Raw genomic sequence first — 21823 nt, forward strand, 5'->3', positions numbered from 1 at the left:
TTCTGTTGGTGTGCCACTGTGCTGTGTATCAGTGTTTGCTTTGTTATTAATTTGTCTGTAAAAGAGTTTTTCATTGTTTGTAAATAATTTATTTTGTTGTTTTCGTAGTGTACATGTTTTGTATCGTTTGAGTCTACGTGCTTTGGCAGCAAGTTTTTGTTTTAGTGTATCAATGTATTCTGTAATGCGTGTGTTGTGATGTTCGTGTTTTGTGTGTGTTTTTATTTTCTTGAAAATGTTTTTGAGCTGTTTCCTTAATTTGGGTGTTATGTTGTTTTTAGTGTATTGTGTCAGCCTGCCTAATTGCTGTCTAATGTCATTTATTTGTGTTTCTATTCTTCTCTGCCAGGCAGGTTTGTGATAGAATTGTGTTTTCTGTGTATTTGTCTGTGATTGTACTTTCAGTCCATGTTGTGTCACTACTGTGACTGCCCCAGCATAAACTAATGTATGAATGTCTGAGAGTGTAGAAATTGAATGAATGTAGTGTGGTAGTAAGTGAGTGTTTACATAATTTAGTGTTTTTCCTACTTTCTTTGACGTGTTGATTTTTGGTATTCGTGGTCGTTGTGTGGGATCTGTACCTGTATATTTAGTGAGTGTTTCCTGAAATATAAGTGAGAGCGTATTAACTAAATCCAAGTCTATGTTATCAGTGATGGATGAGGAAGTGTCTGTAGTATCATTAGTGGTAATTGTTGTATGTGTGTTATTATCAATGCTTGTTGCTGGATTATCCTGACAGGTTACATGATCTTCATTAATGTTAGATGTTTCTGTCTGTTGATGTATTTGATCAGCAACCTGTTGTTTGATAAGTTCAAGTGTTGTTTGTGGAATAAGGTTGTTGTGTATAATTGTTCTTTTTTGATCAACAACCCTTTGTTCGGTGACAGTGAGATGAGGATACTGTTGTGTGAATCTATGGTGTAGTTGTTGTCTGTATGCTGTCATGTTTGTTTCGAGTTTTGTGATGGTGTAATAAGTACGGATGATAAACTCGTTCATTTCTACTGTCCATTTCATCCGTTGGCGTGGTTTTCCAGCCTTTGTGGTCTGTGGATGCATTGCCACAGAAACACCAAGGCTGGGTTGGTTCCTCACATCTGTTGAGGGCATTGCAGTAGCCATGCTTGGGCCGGTGCTGCTTTCGCCACCGGTAACCAAGGGAGACTGTGACCTATTTTTCGAACGTGAGCCTCTGCCTAACCCACGAACGCGGACCTTGTTAACCCGGGCGACGTCCGAGCCGGTATCACACTTTGATCTAGTTATTACCATGATGAATATCTCCACAGAATGTGGGCGTGGTCACTCTTAGCTTCATTTCTCCCCATAGACCTTACTGGCATGGGTGTCCCTACCAGGAGCTTATGCTCCAGAAAAACTCTTGCAGTGACTGTATTTGTTTGTAGTGAAGGTTAACTATGTTAACCTTCACTACAACTAATAACTAAGGTTATTATTATTATTATTATTATTATTATTATTATTATCATCAACTCGTCTCAATTATATATATAGATTTATTATATCAATCAAGTTCTTCTATTTTAATTATTTATATTATTCTACATATTTTTATTTAAAATTTTAAATTCTTTTTACAGGCAGAAGATGTGTATATTAGGATACATCCTGCAACTTTAGAAATAATGAAATATTTGTTAACAGCTAAAGATACTTTTGAATGCTTAAAGCCACAAAATTATAAAAAAACTATATTGAAAGATATCCTTTTGCCCTCCACATTGCATTTATTTTCATCTGGTTGTCTTCTGTAAGATATATTATTTATTTATTTAATGATATTGCAGAAGTTTTGTTTAAAATTTAATTATAATTAAACCATAATTACTTTTAGTGTTTGTCTTCACTTCTGGAAATGCCACACCTTTCAAATTATTCAAGACAATAATAAATGTGCGTCATTGATAATAGTCATGCTTGCAAATTTGAACGACTTCCTAAAAGTGACAGATTATTTTTATGGCACAAATTCGGCTAATGATGATGAGGTGAGATTTTTAAATTAATAGATATTTTATTTTATTCAACTCATATAATAACCTATTAATAATTCTTTTAGAACATCCGTATCAATGATTTACATTTTGTTGTGAAGCTAACTAATGATGTTAAATCCATTGTTTCCACACTTCCTTCTTCTGTAACAAAACTAATTCCTAAGGTAAGAACTTCCCAATTTTATTTTTTGATGCATAAATTTTATTCATTATCTGACCCATTCATTTTTAACTAAAATTTATTTTCAGGATGTGATGTATCAATATGAATTGGATCTTGCATATAAATGATGGAAATTATATCATAAGTAAAAACAATTTGTATAAAAATTGTATAAATTAATCAAACTTGTATTTTATTTTTAATATATTTGTAAATAATATCTGAAAGAAATCTATGTACAATACTGATAAATTAGTAGTTATTTAGCAAAATTATATCAGAATTTGTTTCAATAAAACTCCAAAATATCAGATGATCTTATTACTAGATAAAAAAAATTTCTATGGTAGTTGCTAATCAATTTAAATACACAAAACTGTAAAGTGCAATAAAACACACAACAAACCACTTTAATGAATTTTGAAGCTACAGTATAAAATGGTTAGAAATACATTAGGAGAAATATACATTATTGATATAACATATTGCTTTATATTTCCTGCAAATGCTAAGCAATTTTACCATTACAATGTGGTGCACTTTGCTCCAATTACTTCCAAAGACACAAGATTGCACCCAGTTTTAACATACTGGAGCTTGCCAATATTTTCATGCTGCCAGATTGCTCTGACTGGAAGAGGAAGGTTACCCTCAACAGGAGGACACTAGTGGTTAGATATACTATATAAGGCAATCCTACATTTAAACAAAATTTTTTCTTCATCATGCAAGTAGAAAAATATGTAATGAAGTATGAAAAAACAAAAGAATCCTTTCTGCTTTTTCTTAAACACAATGAAACGAAATAATAAAGGAATGGACTATCTTGAAACAGAAAGTATGAACATTCACATTTCATTGGGGGTACTTAGACAGGTCAGTTTTGAATGATTTTACAGAATCACCCATTTATTGATATTGGTTTGATGATCTGCTTCCCATATCATTGGATGAGGTCGTGGCCTCACTTTAACAGTTTTAACCTCTCCTATGATGTCAAACGTGTCAGTTTAGTTATAGTTATTTCCAGGGTCGGATTTACATAGGGACATTTGGGGCCGGTGCCCAGGGCCCCCACAAAACAATGTTTAAACGTAATTTTTTCTCCTATTACTGCGACAGCCTAGTGTGGCCTAATCATGAGGGCCACAGGCAAATCAAATTAAACCCAGGAAAAAACCTATGAAACATCGGAAAATTTTGGGAAAAAATTTTAATAGGTATTTTTCAATTAAATTAAAATAATTAGTTTTACACAATAAAATATATGTATGTTTACAATAACCTTATTTTTAAATGAAATTTATAACTTCCTAGTTGAAATCTAGTTGAAAGTACAGTATTTTGTGTAAATTTTCTAAATCATCAACTTTGCCTACTCTTAAAGAAGACCCCCACCGAATTTGTGCCCAGGGCCCCTGGATTGGTAAATCCGGTCCTGGTTATTTCCTGAAACAATGAACTGAAACCCAATTTTTGTTTGTATCCTTGTCTACTGTTTAGCTGATCCTGGATTTCAAAAAAGCATAAGAGAACTTGGTGTACAGAAGTCAACAATATCACAAACTGTGAGCAATTTTTAATCATATTTTTAGTTTATTTAGTTTAAAATGTATGCTATTCACCTCAAATTAGTAGTGTAATTAGTAATCTCTAATCATACTGTTCCTTTAACAATAGAGTTGTGCCAGTCATCTATTAACTGTTTTCCGGAGACTATAGTTAATTTTATATGCTCACAGTTGATGACACACATTTTATACCAGCATTATTTTATATGGATGTGACAAACACACTGAGACAAATTTCCTTCACAAAAAACACTAATATGGAAAAGAAAGGTCATACGTTTTGGCTATGACAACAGTTACAGTTCTGAGCATTGGTAGAGAAAAGTTACTACATAGTTTTGCTTCTGGAGCACTTGAGGTTTCCTTAGCCAGCCAGGCTGTGGGATTTCTTAGTTGTTCAACTTCTATCTGAAAATCCATATGTTGAATGGTGGGGATCCAGGTAGATCAATGGTCCTTCTGTGGACAGTGTTTTATCACAAAACACAAAATGAAGGGAACTTCTACATTTCTGGAATTTTTGTGTCTATCTTTATAGATTTAATAGCAGTAAATGTGAATTTATTAGATAGATTATTAGATTTTTGTGTTCTTGATATTTTTAATTCTGATTATTTTCCAATTTCAATATCGTTTGGATTTACGACAGATAGTGTTTTGACACGGAAACTTCAAAAAATCATTATATATGGAAACAAGAAAGGTTGAATAATTATTTACCTCTAATCAATTTGTTATATATTTTGGTTAAAAGGACTTTTTTGTTGGATGCACAGAGTTATTACAGTGAACTATTGTTTCTCCTGTATGTATGGATGTTAGAATGTGTGCCAGTGGCACGATTTTGTTCACCCTGTTTCAAACAATAATTTCTGTGGTTTCTGAATCAGAGTCGGATGGTTTAACATAGGATTTATTAAGCTTTCAAGTGGTTAGAATGTGTGTGAAGGGCAACTAAATGGTGCCCCCACACATTCTAACATCGTGCATACAGAAAAAACCCCAAACATTTTTGCAATTCTTGATATTTCAAGGCATGCTGAACTCAAGAGTTTCTTCTTTTTAACAAAGTAAAAATTCTAAGGTGGTGTCATTACTTTCGATCTGTTATATATAAGAATAAGTCATTTTTTGACTGATGGTTATAAACTTATACTATATAACAGCCAAAAAAGTAATATATACATAACAAGTTGGGAAAATAAAAAGGAGTCGCCACCATTTTCTTTTGTGTCTTACTGCACGTAACCATAAAAGCAGTGGCACAAATATCGTCCATTTTCTTCATCTCGATCGAACTGTAAATAATCGAATGCATGGACACGCGTGCTCGGCCAGTGATATTTCGGCATATGGTTTGGCCAAAGCTCAACATTCGGTTTTTAGCGAATAGCGAATGTACGGATGCTCCCTTAAGCACAAATAGTTGTTTCTCCTGGAAAGTTACGCAACTCGTTGCTGGATTTGTATTTTACTGTCATATATTGTGTTTTTGTTTATTCTAATCGTGTGATTTTATATTGTCTTCTTGTCTCGTTTCTTTTTAGCGTGATTATCTGCGAGGTATTTATTATTTTCCGCGCTTATTGTTGTTATTTTACTTCTAATCTAATGGTTTGTGATTGAAGCGATTGTTTCTCGTCTTTTATAACTTTACCGGTATTAATTAACAAATAAATATTTCGAAAAATAGAAAGAAATGAAATTAGCTACAGAATCGGTCTTAATATATTATCCTTTATTAAGCCGAATCGTTGAATATCAAACACCATTGGCACTGGCCTTCACCGACTTTGAAATGGCTTTCGATTCCGTATATCCCAGAGCAACAATAGAGGCTTTAACCAGCCAAGGCATTGACAAACCATTCATACAAACTTTAGCTAACATATACAGAGAAAAAAAACTAAAGTGAAAATATATGATGACATTCCAGAATTTCCAACTACCAAAGGTATTCGATAAGGAAACACCAAGCTCTTCACGGAAACCCTAGTAAACGTATTCCGTAAAATAGACCGGAAGAACAAAGGTCTATTTATAGACGAAGAACACCTCACCCATCTAAGATCCGCTGACGATACCGTCCTGATAGCTAAAGATCCTGCAGAACTACAAGAAGTAATCAGTGAATTAAACGCGGATAGCAATGAAATTAACCTTAAAGTGAACTTGGAAAAAATAAAAATTATGTACAAAAAATTGTAGACAATCAAGGCATAACAATAACATTTTATTCCATCTAGAAATATTAAAAGAAACTAACGCAAACACATACACACACATATCCACGTATTTTTTTTTTCCTCCATTTTTCTATCATCCTGAGTTCGGGAGATCAATAAGCATCGAGATTTGCAAAATCTCGGAAAGTAAATTCGACACATTTTCTTGTTACATATACGTAACAACTGGGAAATTATAAGTCGATGTTGGACATGCTGTATTTCTTATCCTACTTTTTCTGCAATAGTACCGCTGCAGTTCAGGAAAAGTAGGGTTTTCTTTATTTAGATGGTGAGGAGAAATCACATTGTCTTTGTATGTAGAAAAGAACGAGGAGTAAGTATTAACGACAGGAGAAATATACAGTTTTAAAATATCGTTTCTGCTTATTATTTTCGTGAATAAATAACGAAATTATGATTATAAAATAATGAAGCATTTTATAATGCGGAGAGATGGCGTGATCCAATTACCTGCTTTTATGAAATGTTATGAATATTATTGATTTTGTCAATGATGATCTATGGCAATAACTATAATACACTACATGCACAGCACATTAATTAATACGTGCTCTTTGGTCATTCACATTCTTTGAAAGTTTTAAAATTCTGTATAAGCATATTGTGTCGGATTCTTGTAATTGTTCGCCTCTATCCATTGTTTAAATTTCTCTGCCAGTATTGCTGTAAATATTTTTCTGAAACTGGATAATAATGCAATCGGTCTATAATTTGCTGGTTCATCTTTGCTGCCATGTTTGAAAATCATAGTAAAAATAACTTCCTTCCAGTTACTTGGAATTATACTGCTAACATATATATTATTAAATATTCTAGTTAAATATTGAATTAGTTTGGGAGGTAACAATTTAATAAAGGAATTCGGAATACCATCTGAACCTGGAGCCGATTTGATTTTCAATGCTTTAACTCGTTTCTGCACTTCATCTACACTTATTATTTCATCCTGATTAATTTGGTAAGCTATTTTATCTTCCTTGTGAATATGCTTTTGATTATGTAAGTATTCCAGGGAAAATTCTTGAAAATATTTTATCCATTCAATATAATCAATTTTTCTTTTTTTATTGAAAGAGCCAGATTTAGTATTACGGAGGTTGTTAATAACTTTCCAAAAGGTTCTGGTGTCTCTTGATTCTATTAGCTTTTTGTTAATATTGGTCAAGTAAAGTTTCTTTTTTGCCTTAATTAAGTTTGTATATATTTTTTTGCTTTTCACATAGTTTGATAATGCTTCAGGAGTATTGTATTTCAAGATTTTTTTGCTTTCTACGTTTGTGGTGATAACAAGAGTCATCGAACCATTGATTTTTAGATTTTAGTTTGGAGGCGTGATTACGTCGCATGACACAACATTCTACTATTTTAGAAACTAATCTTTGGTAATTGACAATTGGTTTATTTTTTTCCTCCAGCCTTAGTAATTCAGCTGTTATAAAATCAACTCTTTTTAACCATTTTTTCTTATCAATCCTGGATTCACATTTTTTGCTGAATTCCGATATATAATCTTTTTTAATAATGTTACTTCTTATATCCTTTTTAATTAATAATGTGAGTTTTACTGGAAAATGATCCGAAGTGTCTTCATCAAGAACTGTCAAGGTCTGACAATGTTCGATTAACTTCTCGAAGTTTTAAAATTCACTAACCAAAATGATAAATATAACTTAATGGATTTCGAAATTACCCGGTAGATTACCATAAAACGTTAATTTTCCATTATGTCAATCAATATTCGCATATTTTCATTGTAGCTAATTAAAATGTAAACAAAGCAAGGCAGTAAGTATTAACCTTGCGCGGATAATAGGTACTCTACGTAGAACATCGAGGAAACCAAGAGAAATTTTAATTTTATTCTTTTGATGCTACCAGTCCTATAATTCTATAGGACTACCAGCTATAAATCTATTAATTTTTCATGGAATATTCTCTTTTGTATTCAATTCGTCCGTATCTAAAAGTTTTACGTGTCATCGGTGTATTTATACCCAAGCGCCAGGATTATTTATGGGTTAAAGCGCTTCTATTTAATACATACTTTCTAACAATAATTTCCATTTTTGTCTTGTATCCGGATCAACTGTCAAAGAATTTTATAAATTTGCATATTGACGATTTCTGTGGCATTCCCGTTGCGTGGGTTATCTACGGAGAGCTTTCACGCTTGGTATTATTCGGAGTACTTTTAATGTCTCCGTTCTTTCTTTACCTGTATAATACAAATTCATTTCACCTAATAAAGGCAATCAAAATTCTGGACGAAAACGTAAAATGCGCAAAGAAAATTCACCCAAAATTACTGCATTGTCAAGACGTGATTGTACTCTATTTCAGCTCGGTTCAAGTATTTGTGTGTTTGTTAGTTGGCACTTTCTACGTGAATTACAGGAACACTTACGGATACTCTAAATCACTGTGGCAAGAAAGTTTTTGCACCTTTCATATTTTATTTGGCTTTTTTACTAACGCCATTGTCATTTGTTATGGCACAGGTTTCCTTTGGATTATTACTTACATCTCTATTCAATCGTTAGACACATTCATTATAGACATAAAGGAAAAAATGCGAAGGGAAGAAGTTAATAGCAAGACATCGTTACAGGAGCTGTCTTCGATTGTATATTTTATTAAAAGCATCGATAAAATATGCAAAACATACCATACTTTGATGATGACATTGTTCGTTCCCATAATCAGCATTACAATTCTATATATGGTTCTTTACGTATCTATTACGTACGAATCTCTGTTGATATGCTTTGCAGTCTTTTGGTTGTGGGCTGTCGGGATAATATATTTTCTTTACTTGACTAGAGTTCCTTCCAATGTAAGTTACTTTTATTTTTTACAGAAATTTTGTGAATTGTATGTCTCCTAACCATATACAGTGGGTGATCATATTATTAGAGCCACAACGTAAAAAATACATTTTTTTCAACTTACACCATAATAAAAGCATGAAACTAAGAGAAATGTCTAAATCAGGTGTTTATATTTATATTTCTAGAACTAAAAATAAATGTAGAAAATATGTTTGATATTTTGTTGAACCGCCTTTTGTAGCAATCACCGCTTCAACTCTTCTAGGCATAGTTTGTATGCATTTCAAGCATTTTTTTTATTTTTTTATTTATTTTTTCACTCCTGTGCCACACTTCTATTAAACGCTCTATCAATTGACGCTTGTTGGTGATAAGATCCATGGAAATTTCTCTCTTTAGCAGCTCCCAAAGGTTTTCTATAGAATTAAGGTCTGGGCCATTTCGAAACCTCAATTTGTTTATCTGCCAGGTATTTTGTGATTTTTTTAGCCTTGTGGCAAGGAGCAGAGTCACGCATAAACAAAAAGTCACATTTTGGATAGCATTCCTCAACTTGGGAAGCATCTTGATGTCTAAGACTTTCATATATTGATCTTGTCTCGTTGTGCCCTCTACAATGTACAGGCGGCCAGTACATTGGCTACTGATGACAGACCACACCATAATGCTTAGAGGGTGTTTCACTCTTCTTACTATACAGTCATCGCGATATTTCTCCCCAATTCGTCTCCTTACAAACTCTGAGTCGAAGACTCGTCAGAGAAACAAACATGAAAAAATCAGCAGAGTCGTTAAAACCTTCAAAATATGATTTTAAAAAAAACGCATTTAATTTATAATTTAGTATAAAACCATAGGTTTACCTTTTCCCAATCTTGAACAGTCCAGTTTCTGTGATCTTTTGCCAACTGCAATCGCTTTGCCATCATAGTGGGCGTAAGCCGCGGCTTTTTTGCTGGACTTCGACACGCAAGTTCTTTAAGACGACGACGAGTCGTCATTGGTGATATATTTATATTAGCATCCTGAATCTTTTTTATCGACAATTTCAGAGGTATCTTTCTGTTCTCCATACAGATATTTCTTATTTGACGCTTATCTCTGGGTGTAGTAATTTTCTTTCGGCCACATTTCCTCTTTCGGTTCGAAATTAAATCCACATTACTGTCGAGTTTCTTCTTAATTCTATCGACAGAAGCCCTTGAAACCCTTGCGATTGATGCAATTTGTCTATTCGAATGCTCAGTATCTAAAATGAGAGTTTTAATTTCACTAATTTTCCTAGGGGTGAGGTCATTAACTTTCCCCGTGACTAAAATAACCTAAAAATAATGAAAAGCTCATAATTGTAACAACTTTTATATAAAATGGCATTATATTAAACATTACATACCTTAACAACAATATTACTCCCACAACGAGTCAATAAAACGTTTTTAAAACACAAGAACTACGAATTAAGCAGATGATACTCAAACGGCGACAAACTGTTAAGTGAGAGCGTTATCGCAAAATGGCATGCTATTAATGGTTATTTTTTCCAACGATAAAATAATCAACTAATTTGAAATGTATACGTATCCGCTAGGACCAAAAACATAGTAATAAGACTTGATTATGAATTTTGTATTGAAATGTTTACAGTATTACTGATTATTTGTCAGTTTTAACAAGTGGCTCTAATAATATGATCACCCACTGTAAATAGTTTTACAACACGTATATAATTAATACATTTCAGATGGAGCGGTTTTTCACTCGCATAATGGACATTTATTTCCTTGACAATGACAATAACAAAATCGTAAATATCCTTTTTTAATTCATAAATTGAATTTTTTACTTCGATTTCCACTAAAATATGTCTTGTTTTTATTACATTTTAATACATTAAAATTCGCGTAACGATAGTACAATGAAATGCGTTTTCTTTGTATTCAGACGGAAGTGTTAATGTCCGTGTCGAGAGCCGAAGTGGGATTCAGAAGCAACAATTTCTTTTTCTTCAACAAGCAAGCGGTTTTAAGTGTAAGTTTAATATTCCATATACTATATTACAATAAGGTATATATTGTTTCCACTATTATGTATATACAGTATATATATAATAGTGGAAACAATATATATTTTATTATAATATAGTATATTTTAATAATTAATATTGTAGAATTATATAGGCCCTATATGAAATACTAGAATATTAATTTATTTATACAAGCAGTTTTCTATATAAAGTGTATTTTGTTTCAGTATACTGCCGAATTCATCACACAATTAATTGCATTTTTGATAATAAGAAGTAAATCTATCATAAATTAGTACGTATCCTACCGAATATTTCACTGTTTTGTGACTTTTTGTGTAAACGAAAAATTCTGTTCGATACTCAGTTATAGAAAATGACTACTCCAGACAATTGAAAAACATGGGAGAAAACTATATCTTTTCATAGCTTGAAGAAGTTGGCAGAATTTGACAGCTCTCCCGTCCGAAACTGCGATCAAATATTGGGTAGAAGAGTTAACAAAACTGTTTAATATATTTTAAAGTGATTCGTTTATAAACATGAATTAAATAATATTAAACACAGGAGAACGGCGTCTCTGACACAAAACTACGAGTCCCATTTGTAGGAATGTGGAATACGAAACGAATGCCATCTCTTTCTTATTAATTGTTCGCCAGCGGAAAAAAACCGTACATAAACTTTTCATTATTCGAAAATAGTTCGACCGATAGAGGTCTTTGCACCATTCGGTGCAAAACGTCTGTTCGTTATATACAGAACAGAGAAATTATTTCCGCATCGGCTAAACATGCATTTAAATATGTTGGTCTGTGATAGAAATTCCAAAAATGTAACAAAGTCAAAGCCGAGATGTGCTCATCGCACTCTTGTGCGCTCGGAATAAAAATGTACAAGATCCACGTATCATCATTGTGATTTTTATAATACACAAGATGTATAACACAGGTCAACACTGGTTTTGGTGCCGGGGTATTTCGAGCTGATTTCATACGAATTTGATGCCCTGAATTCAAATATGGCATTAGTTTTTGCCTAAGCGCATTAATTTTTATGATATAGCATTTTAACAAAATACACATTTCAATATGGAGGACCGCAATAAGTCAAATCCATGGATCAAATAAAGAAACTAAACATGGAATTTTTATTATTATATTATGCAAGTATTATTCGATACAAAGATAGAAGAAAAAGTCATCGATAAAAGTAAATAGTTGCACATTGAGGAAGCTTCTTTTCCGTGACTTTCGTGAATGTATTTTGGAGCAGTCCCTTTTTAAACTCCAGTAGTGATCTGCCATCATATGCGTATCCCATCTTCTTTGGTAGCGGTCCTCCATAGTTTTAATATCTGGTGAAATCTTTCACCTTGTTCTTCACTGGTGTCTCCTAAATTTTCAGGAAAACGGTCTAAGTGACTGTGTAAATAGTGCACCTTAATACTCATATTACATCCAAGAGATTTGAATTGAAATTGTTAAGCATCTCGTTTACCTGTTCAACATAGTTTTCAGCTTTGTTTGCCTAGAAAATGTCTGACAACTGCAACAAATGAAGTCCGGGCTTTTCACTCGGCTTTATTCATCGAATTTTTAAAGGCAGGATCGTTAATGAGTTGTCTTATTTGTGGGCCGTCAAATATTCTTGTTTTAATTTTTTCCGTACTCAACTAAGGCATTTTTTTCCTTATATGTGCAAAGCATGATCTGTTCTTATCAGGAGCATTTACAAACTGCTTCATTAGGCCTAGCTTGATATGCAGTGGAGGAAAGATGATTTTTTCTCGTTCAACTAAGGGGTCGTTAATGACATTTTTTCTCCAATGTCCATGTTTTCTCTCTTAGGCCACTCTTTTCTAACCCAGTGGTGTGTTTTGTCTCTGCTATCCCAGAGGCACAAGAGGCAAGGATATTTGGTGTAGCCAATTTGCTGTCCAAGGAGAAAGTTTACCATTTTTAAGTCTACACAAATTACCCATTGATGTTCACGATACTTTATCTTCTCCAAGACTAAGCTATGGTGTTATATTCTTCTTTCATTTTCGTTGAGTGAGCAATTGGTATTGAACCATATTTGTTCCCATTGCGTAGAAGGACACATTTCAAACTTCGTTTTGAGCAGTCAATAAATAGGCGCCAATCATTTGAAAAATATTCAAGAAGACCCATTTTTTCCAAGAGTCTTCTAATTTCGTGACAAAACACGAGATTGTCTTCTTGAGAGAAGAATGATAGCAGATAAAGGGAAAATGTACAAGAATCAATCCTTGCATATGTGTTTATACTACTACAATTACTTTAAAAATCACTTTCTGTAACGTGAAACGACAGTTCTTCTTGTTAGTTGTTTATTAAGAGTCTACAACGTGTACCACGTATGTAAGTTTTAACACAAGTAACAGATAAGAGAAAATACATAGATAATTGTTATACTTAATTAGAATGAGCAAAGGCACGTAGTACCGGGAAATCAGTTATTAAAGATACTTTAATAGATACGAGAGAAGTCTATTTTTAAGTACAGGTAATTAGTAAAATTATGTACGTGTAGACCTTATTGTTGTTAAAATATTAACACTTAATATTTTAACATCAATCATTATCTTGTCTGATTAAAAACAGTATTTTGGTGTATTAGTTTCGAATACTTAACATTACTATAAACTTAAGTAATCTGGTTTAAAATAAGCGAGTTGTAAACGGGATTATAGGCTATATCTAACATAAATTTCCTAATAATTTAATAATATAAGCCACTAGCAGACCCGGCCACGCGTTGTTGTGGCTCAAAATGTATATATTATAAATGTATAACACTGCGCCCGTGGGGGGAATTTCAAAAAATCTTTTCTTAGTGTACATTCTCTTAACGTAGCCTGTTAAAACGCAATCAAAAACGCAAAAAAAACCACATCAAAAATAGTTTAATAGAAGCCGAGTTCTTCACGGTAAGCCTTAATCCTGTCCATCTCCCCCCAGTGGGGGAATTTCGACACGTATATTATATAAAAACACGTGCGTATTTTAATGCAACGTTGTGTCAAAATTTCAAAGGAATCGGTAGGAACAAACGAACGTTATATTTTATTTATATAGATAGATAGAAAATGATCTGCTTTAGTCCATTCTCACAGAAAAGCAAATTTAGGTCGTCGTACTCGCGGAGTTAGCGCAATCTGTTGGACGTAAAAGCCTTTATCCTAGATGATATCTTTTAATTTATACGAATGTTTAACGGAGTAATATACAGCCTATGTCCACCCTGAAGGTCCATTCTAAATATTGGTGAAAGAATTTTTTGAAATCGGATTAATAGTTTCGGAGATTACCTGCCACATCCGAACTTACTTCCCTCTTTATAATATTAGTATAGATAAAAACATTCGTATATTTTACATAAGTCTTTGTGTAGTTTATTAACCAAATCTTTGAAACACGAAAATTTGTTTAATCAACTTTATCTAAATCTTTGAAATTTACTGAATATTTCACATTACTCTGATACACAATTCACACAACGTTTCCCCAATAGCTTTGCTTTTAACCCTTAATAAATCACGAGATCTTTCAAACTTAAATTTTAGATTTTATTCATTATTTACATTCAAATTCTTAAAATTTAAATAAATCATTCCAATAATCGTAACTTTACATAAGTAAGAAACATTGAATATAAAAATTCACTTCCTGATCTGATCAGAACTAACCAAGTTTTACAATTATATATCAGATAAATGCCTTCCTATATCAAGTATAAGTGCATTTTATCCTTAATTTCTTAAATACATTTCTCTTCTTTAAATGACCCGTTTATAGTTTATGCTTGCAATTAAAACATTTCCTTCCTTGTCGGATAAACACACACGAAACAGTGCAGAACAACACTGTGAGCTAATAAACTTAATTTTAACATTATTAATCTCAGTTCTAGTTAATATAAAAATACAATTTCTTTAAATTAGTACAGAATAATCATTCCCACCATACAAAAACAAATAGTGCAATTCTCTTGTCATCCGAAGAGATGTTTACATTATCAAAGTCCTGGTGTTCTGGTGGACTAATTGATAGAAACCAAGGAAAACAGTTGTAAACCACGTGTTTTATTATAGGGAAGGCTTCTCTAAACCAGTGGTTCCCAACGTTTTCTAGGATGTTGGTTCCCAACACTTTTGTGAGCAATTTTCTTTAGCGGAACACTTACTTAAGTTAATATGAAATACATAAGCTTGTCATCAGTTATTTTATTAGAATTGAGCAGTTATAATTCAAAATCTCTACTCATATTATTAACGCCAATTCTAAGACAGGAAAAAATATACCTAAATAACTTTAATGGGAAACTTGTGCCTGATGTTTTTTACATATTTCATTCAGTTTTTATCATTGCCTTTATCTTACTCGAAACAGTAGTACACTCCATAAGTACGAGTCGTACATATATATTTAAGTTTATAAAAATTTTATGATTTTAATTTTTTGATATTCGGCGGCTCGAATACGATTGTACACTTTCCGATTTGCGACTAAATCTGCGGAACACTTGGGAGATGCTAACGGAACACCAGTGTCCTGCGAAACACCGGTTGGGAACCACTGCTCTAAACGTTTGAATTAATGGATTAACACATATTTTACACACATCATGAAAAATACATGCAAAACATTTCTTCTGCTACATTTTCAGTTTGAAATGCTTTATTCGTTCAAACTTTTCTTTTATGCTTTTATAATCGCATTTGCCCGCTACAACAGGAAGAGAAAGAGCATTTACTCTCTTTCCGTAAAATATTGTAAATCTAACTTCAGCTCTTTGGATTGTGTAAGAAGTGGTCGAGTTAGCTTTAATTTCGTACGAGGACCAGTAAAATCATCGTAGTAAATGGCACATTTAGTTTCTTCTGCCGATATGTTCACTTTGTGGCACAGATACTGCAGTTGGTTCTGCCTATCTGTTTCCCTATAGAATGCGTCTTCATCTTTAAGCGTGTCGCATGGAAAATGAAAAACATTAAAATCAGAAACATAATGCTGCTAATTGTATTTTGGTGCTTTGTTCAGTTATAGAAATATTTAGTTCTTTGCTATATGAACGTATCATCAAAGGTTCATCATAATCTGCAATTATTAAACAGGAGATAGATATTATTGTGTTACTGAATATACTGGATTTATTAGAGAAATAATATCTACAAGTAAACCTACTTACCAAATTCATGCGAATTATCGATACCGGGACACGTCCTCTTAAGAAAAGATCCATCTAGCACGAAAAACCAATTACATTGAAAAGTACTGTGGAAACCAGTATAATTTTGAAGTTTTTCACGTTCGTAGATTATGTTGTTTAATTTAATAATGGAAATGTGTATGGAGAATGTCGATCTATTTTAAAACAAAATGTAAAAAATTCTGCTGGAAAACTACATATCTCAAATATCTTATGTAAGTCCGCCGACCTCTAGGGGGGAATCGTTAATCCCGCGACAGGATGGTCTAGGGTCGTTCGCGTGTGGGTGTGAGGGAGGTGACACAGACAACAAGTGTCTCACAAAAAGTCGTTTATTTAGACGTAAAGGAACTTACACCTAGTACGAACTTCTTCTCGAACGGTAAAAATTTTCGAATCGTCGGCGTTTTCCTGACGTCTTCTACTGTAGGCCCCGGGGCAGCAACAGGTGGAGATGTTCGTCTCTGGTCACTGGTGGTCTGTCCTTTGTGGCACTAATTAGCAGATCGGCATGATGCAGGAAAAATAAATTGTTTTTGTGCGCGTATTAGCAGTAAGCGGATTCACAGTTTTTGTCCGGCCTCTCCGCGGGTAGAAGGAAAAAGACCTCTAGTCCTCCTCGCTCGGCTATTATCTCGATCTCCCTTTTTCGTATTGTTCATGTTGATTGGCTCTACGTCCCTCCTTTCTCGCTTCTCGATTGGTCCCTCGCTTGTCTCCAAGCGAAAAACGACCCCTGTTCGAGTCACGAGAAAGAGCCGCCTCGACGAATCTACTTGACACCCTCCGTTTACTCAGGATGGAAAGAATTGATGGAACTTTGAACTTGCGCTCATATTTTCCCCATTGTTGTCTAGTCCGGGATATTTTTGAAATTTAATGCTTTGATGAGATGTTCGTTTTTATTGAAAACTTTTCCCTTTTTTCAAATATTGATTGATCTAAATTTCGTACACGAGCGACTTATCAAAGGTCCATCTCTACTGGAGGACGTTCGTCTACAATTATTAATCATTACAATTATTGCGTTTTATTTTACATTAGGCCCTTTTTGCCTTTCGACATCTTTCTCCTTTTTTTTCATGCGTCGCGGTTTCAAATGACTAACGCGTCTAATTAGATCTTTGATCGGTTTTTGTCCCCTGTAACAATGGACGATTTTCTACATTCGTTTTGAAAAATTTTCTAATATAATTGATTAATGTCAACCCGTTTTTTGGGACTTCACACTTACATTTTCATCATAATAATGATCCAAAACACAAGTGTTATAAAGTGGCTGCTGTAATGTTGCCCAAAAACGATTGAATCACAGACAGACTTTAAACCTAAATATGATCGAATATTTTTAAATTGAATAAGATTTTAAAAAATCGTAGACTCAAAATTACTAACAAGAAATGAACTGAAAAGCACCTGGAACAACAATGATCAGAAAATTGGTAAACACCACAGAAAAACTATTAATAGACAATCACTGCCAAACAGATTGGAAGCTGTGTTGAAAAGAAAAGACAATCTAACAAAATATTGAAATATTCAATCTTTTGTGTAATTAAATTTTAAGTAACAATGCATTTTAACTTTGAAGTATTGTGTTAATTAGAGTCAACTTGAAAATATTTTTAAAAAACTGTTAAATTCCGTAATCAAATTGTATGTGTAAATAATCTGTCTGTGCCAACAGCTTGCAACCAGAGGTGATGTGTTGTATAATTTCTGGCATGACGTGGCATTTTCTGAATGTGTCAATTGTGAGTGTTATATCTGTGAGTATGTTTTCTGTAGTTTTTAGTATTTATGACCTGATCCTGTATGGCAACCATGAATCCTTCCATCTCTCCAAAGAGGCATCCGCGAGCTAACAGCTGTTTGACGCAGTTTTGTCAACAAAATCCTGGGCCAGGTCGTAAGGATGCCTGCCATGGAGTACCTTTCGAGTCCACGATTGCTTAATGGTGCCTATGCTTTTTATGATGTGAGTGTAAGTTTAGTGGTGTGTTATTTGAGTCTACTCCTTACTGATTTATGTAACTGTGATGTTTCTTGTTTTTTTATTGAAAAACTCTCGCAGTGACGGGTAGGATCGGCTATAATCTAAAAATCGTAATCTTCGCTATCGTTACTTCGTGCCCGACCAACGCAGGGCTCATCTGCTAGTAAATAGATGACGAATATCTGTCAAATTGACAGCTAGCAGCCGTTTTGACACATGCCTTTTTTTAACTTGTCATTCTATTGTTTCCACTTCAACGTATATGAATTTAGTAAAAATAGAGCAAAAAATAACGAACGCAAAAGCAACTCTATCACACTCAGAATGTAAAAGTAGTCCAATATTACTTAAATGAAACTCGATCTATCACACACAGGCACGCGTTCCGCACCTGATACACGCAAATGCTACTTTTTAATTCGAGTCCCTATTGTCACAACATAATCTTTTTCAATAATAATAAGTAACTACAATTCTGTAAAAAAAAACAATAATTCTTTTACTTGATCTACTTTTTAAACACAAAGCCCTGAACTAGTATAAATGCAAAAATATTATACTGATACAGACATATATCTGATTTACTGATTTAAACACAGTACAGCCACTCGCTACTTCTCGAGACAAACTAACGTTAAAATCAAATACAGTATTGTCAATAATTTAAGCTCAACACAGAACTATCAACATGTTACACGTGCAATTGTCTTTTATAATAATTGCCGCCTCAGCTTTTAGAAGCAGTATTGCAAAAAACAAAAACAATAGCTTTGCGCTGTCACGTCAAAAACCTTTTGGCGAGCGCTCGCCAACAATGCAAATGCACCATAAACCGAAATCAAAGGGTACCGAAAGCGCTTAGGCAGAGGCGTGCGATTAATCATGAATCGTATTACATCAATATCGTAACATGCACACACGAAATTTAAAAGTTTTTTCTGGAAAAATTATGCAACTTGTACTTAAAAAAATAATCAGTGGGAAATAATTCTTTAGACTGGTCATTTATTTGATTATTGCCTTATTTTTACCCTCTAGGTGAAAATTTGATCGATTATAACATTTCCATCTGTTGTGTAACAATCGACAAAGCGAAACTGAAACACAGTATATAAGTTTATATATGAAACAACTCATAAATTGATACACTATTCTGCTAACACTCGACAAACAGAAACTGAAACACAGTATATAAGTTTATATATGAAACAACTCATAAATTGATAACACTATCTCAACTCAAACGACAATAGCCACGCGGTATTGCGTCTACTAATACCAGAATGCTTGTCCATGTATTAACACTATTGCTAACAAAGACGTGAGTTAAGCTTTATTACTTAATTTTATCTTTAGTTAGTATCAAACGGATATAACAGAAACTCTATTAATTGGGTAATGATTGGGAGTAAAAATAAAAACGATAGATAATTATAATTTACATTTAATTTATTTGTCAAAATAGATATATAATTAAAGTGTATAAAGAATAAAAATTTATAAACCGGTAATTAAATATATAATTATATAAAAAAACAGAATAAATATTTATGTATACGAAAGCAGAACCGAAAGTGAAAGTACAAAAGGCTGAAAGTAATGAACGTAATACCAAGAATCCAGTCTATATAATCCCAATTACCAAGTTTTAGTTAAATTAATTTTGATTGAATATTTTTTTTTTCAACAGAAAGTAAAGATTAGGAAAGCAGAAAACGTGAAAATTGGGAACAGATATTACTGGACCAACGTGAATGACGTTCTTCGTGAAGCGCACGTAAGGAGAGAGCGATGTGAGGAAGAATCTTGTAATTCTGATGATCATAATGGCTTAATTGCTCTTCCAGAGGAATTGATCAGTAAGTTATAATTATAATTTTTCGTCTGATATTTTAATAAATAAGTCTTCAACGTTGTCATTTTATTGAAATTGAAATCAATATTTTTAACGGCTCGTTATTCTAAAAAATCCATAATTTGTAAAAGACATGGAATTAAATCGCATCCGCATGTTCTGTGTGATTTTTTTTTCATACTCTTTCCACTCTGTGGGTTATATGACCTGCTTTACCTGCTTTTCTATCAGATCGTAGACTTGGTTACGCACACAATGGGACAGGTGTGTGATGAGGAGTGGACATATCCAGAACAGACCATTCCTCGAAAAATTACATGGGGTCTATTTCATGTCATTCCGGGTATGTCAGAAAGAAAAGTTTACACCTTAAAAACTTCGGCCATCCGGGCGAGACTTCATTGGATTTTATGTTGTAGATGTTATATATGTAGTATGCACACTTTTTGTTTTGTCACTACAATAAATGTGTAAAATTAAGAATTTTATATCAGAATTTTTTATACAAAATTTCTATTCTGAACTTAATGAATTTCATTTAAGTATTTTTATTTAAAATCAATGAGTTGGAGCCATAAGTTAGTGCGTTTTCGACCATTATTGTGATGCCAGACAAATAACGAGAGGCCCATGCTCTATAATGTATAAAAGTTTAGCAATAGTGCGCTTAAACATCAAATGCTGAGCCTCTTGGCCTTCGTTTGTCTGGCTATCTTAATAGTTACCAAAAATGCACTAACCGCATTGTGGCTGCAACCCATAGAAATACAATCAAACTTTTATCAGGTTCCGAACGGATACTTGACATAGATGAGTTTTATTTGGTTGCCGAAAGAATCTCGGACAAATGGAAAAAATTGGCACGTTTTCTGCCACCAAGTAAGTTATTTATTTCATTAAACGTCTTTCTGGTAATTAAAGCAATTACCATGAAGGAATCATAAATTATCCCAACTTAACTATTTATTTCCTTTCTTGCATTCGTAGAAAATGGATTCCATGAAGGAGAATTGAAAACATTGGAAAGTAACAATAAAAACAATATGGAAGAAACCATTGTACAGATGCTGAATTTATGGAAAGAGAAAAATCCAGATTTAGCCACTGTTGGTAATCTTGCTGTAACTCTGCAGTCAATAGGAAGAGCGGACATCGCACAACTATTACGTCCCTAATATATATATATTTTTTTTACATTTCAATTATAATTACTTCATAAATTACGTAGATTGTAATTAATTCTTACTTCGTTAATGTTTTTGAGTATTATTAATAATGTCCAAAACAATAAATTGCTACAAAACTTAATAAATGGTTGTAATTCTATTTTGTGATTTTAAAATCAAATATCAAATGAATAATGTTTATCACTCATATATTCACCAAAACCTTCAGGCCCACCTGTAGCCGAGTAAATAAAACCACCGAACACTGGCAGTTGGTTGCTTGTACACACTTGGCCAAGTAGAGTGGCCAAGTGTGTACAAGCAAAACTTTATAACATTTTAAACAGTTCATTCTACTGTATTGTAATCCTTGTTTAGTAATTCAAACAAAATAGTTATCATTATTGAGCGCAATTTTAACAAAAATGTAGACTTATAAATTTCCACAGTATCAGTCTGTCCGTCTGCCATCTTAATTTCGAGAACGGGATTAGATAGATAAAAGTGAACACCAGACGTGGAAAGCTAAGGGTCAGAAAGTTCCGATTAACTATATAAGAACTTCCATTCTCGATTGAAAGTTAGGTTTGTGACGGACGAATAAACGAAGGTGTTCAATCAAATTTTTCGATTGTTTCACCTCCACCATTTTATCAAAAGATCTGTTGAAAATCATAAAAATTATTTCCCACGATCTTGTTTCGTCGTTG

At 33.2% G+C, this 21823-nt stretch overlaps 2 protein-coding genes across 3 annotated transcripts in view; both read left to right on the plus strand.

Moving 5' to 3' along the window:
• The window catches only part of LOC136971213 (Fanconi anemia group A protein-like), a 40141-nt gene extending 37261 nt beyond the window's left edge, over nucleotides 1-2880 (plus strand). The window contains exons 25-28 of one of the 2 annotated variants that reach the window (XM_067265687.1): nucleotides 1611-1780; nucleotides 1865-2018; nucleotides 2090-2191; nucleotides 2277-2880. In XM_067265687.1, the coding sequence (XP_067121788.1) occupies nucleotides 1611-1780; nucleotides 1865-2018; nucleotides 2090-2191; nucleotides 2277-2318 (468 nt within the window). In that variant the 3' untranslated portion in view covers nucleotides 2319-2880. The remainder of the gene's footprint in view (nucleotides 1-1610; nucleotides 1781-1864; nucleotides 2019-2089; nucleotides 2192-2276) is intronic. The other variant, XM_067265686.1, reaches the window with a different exon arrangement.
• Nucleotides 2881-18011: 15131 nt separating this feature from the next.
• LOC136971207 (uncharacterized) lies at nucleotides 18012-21135 on the plus strand. The gene is made up of 5 exons (XM_067265678.1): nucleotides 18012-18080; nucleotides 19375-19413; nucleotides 19783-19951; nucleotides 20734-20826; nucleotides 20935-21135. The coding sequence occupies exons 1-5, from the start codon at nucleotides 18012-18014 to the stop codon at nucleotides 21120-21122; spliced, it is 558 nt and encodes a 185-aa protein (XP_067121779.1). The 3' UTR covers nucleotides 21123-21135.
• The last annotated feature ends 688 nt before the right edge of the window (nucleotides 21136-21823 follow it).

Source organism: Centruroides vittatus, unplaced genomic scaffold (assembly GCF_030686945.1).
Source record: "Centruroides vittatus isolate TY-2023 unplaced genomic scaffold, ASM3068694v2 contig_2359, whole genome shotgun sequence".
Taxonomy (NCBI): Eukaryota; Metazoa; Arthropoda; class Arachnida; order Scorpiones; family Buthidae; genus Centruroides; species Centruroides vittatus.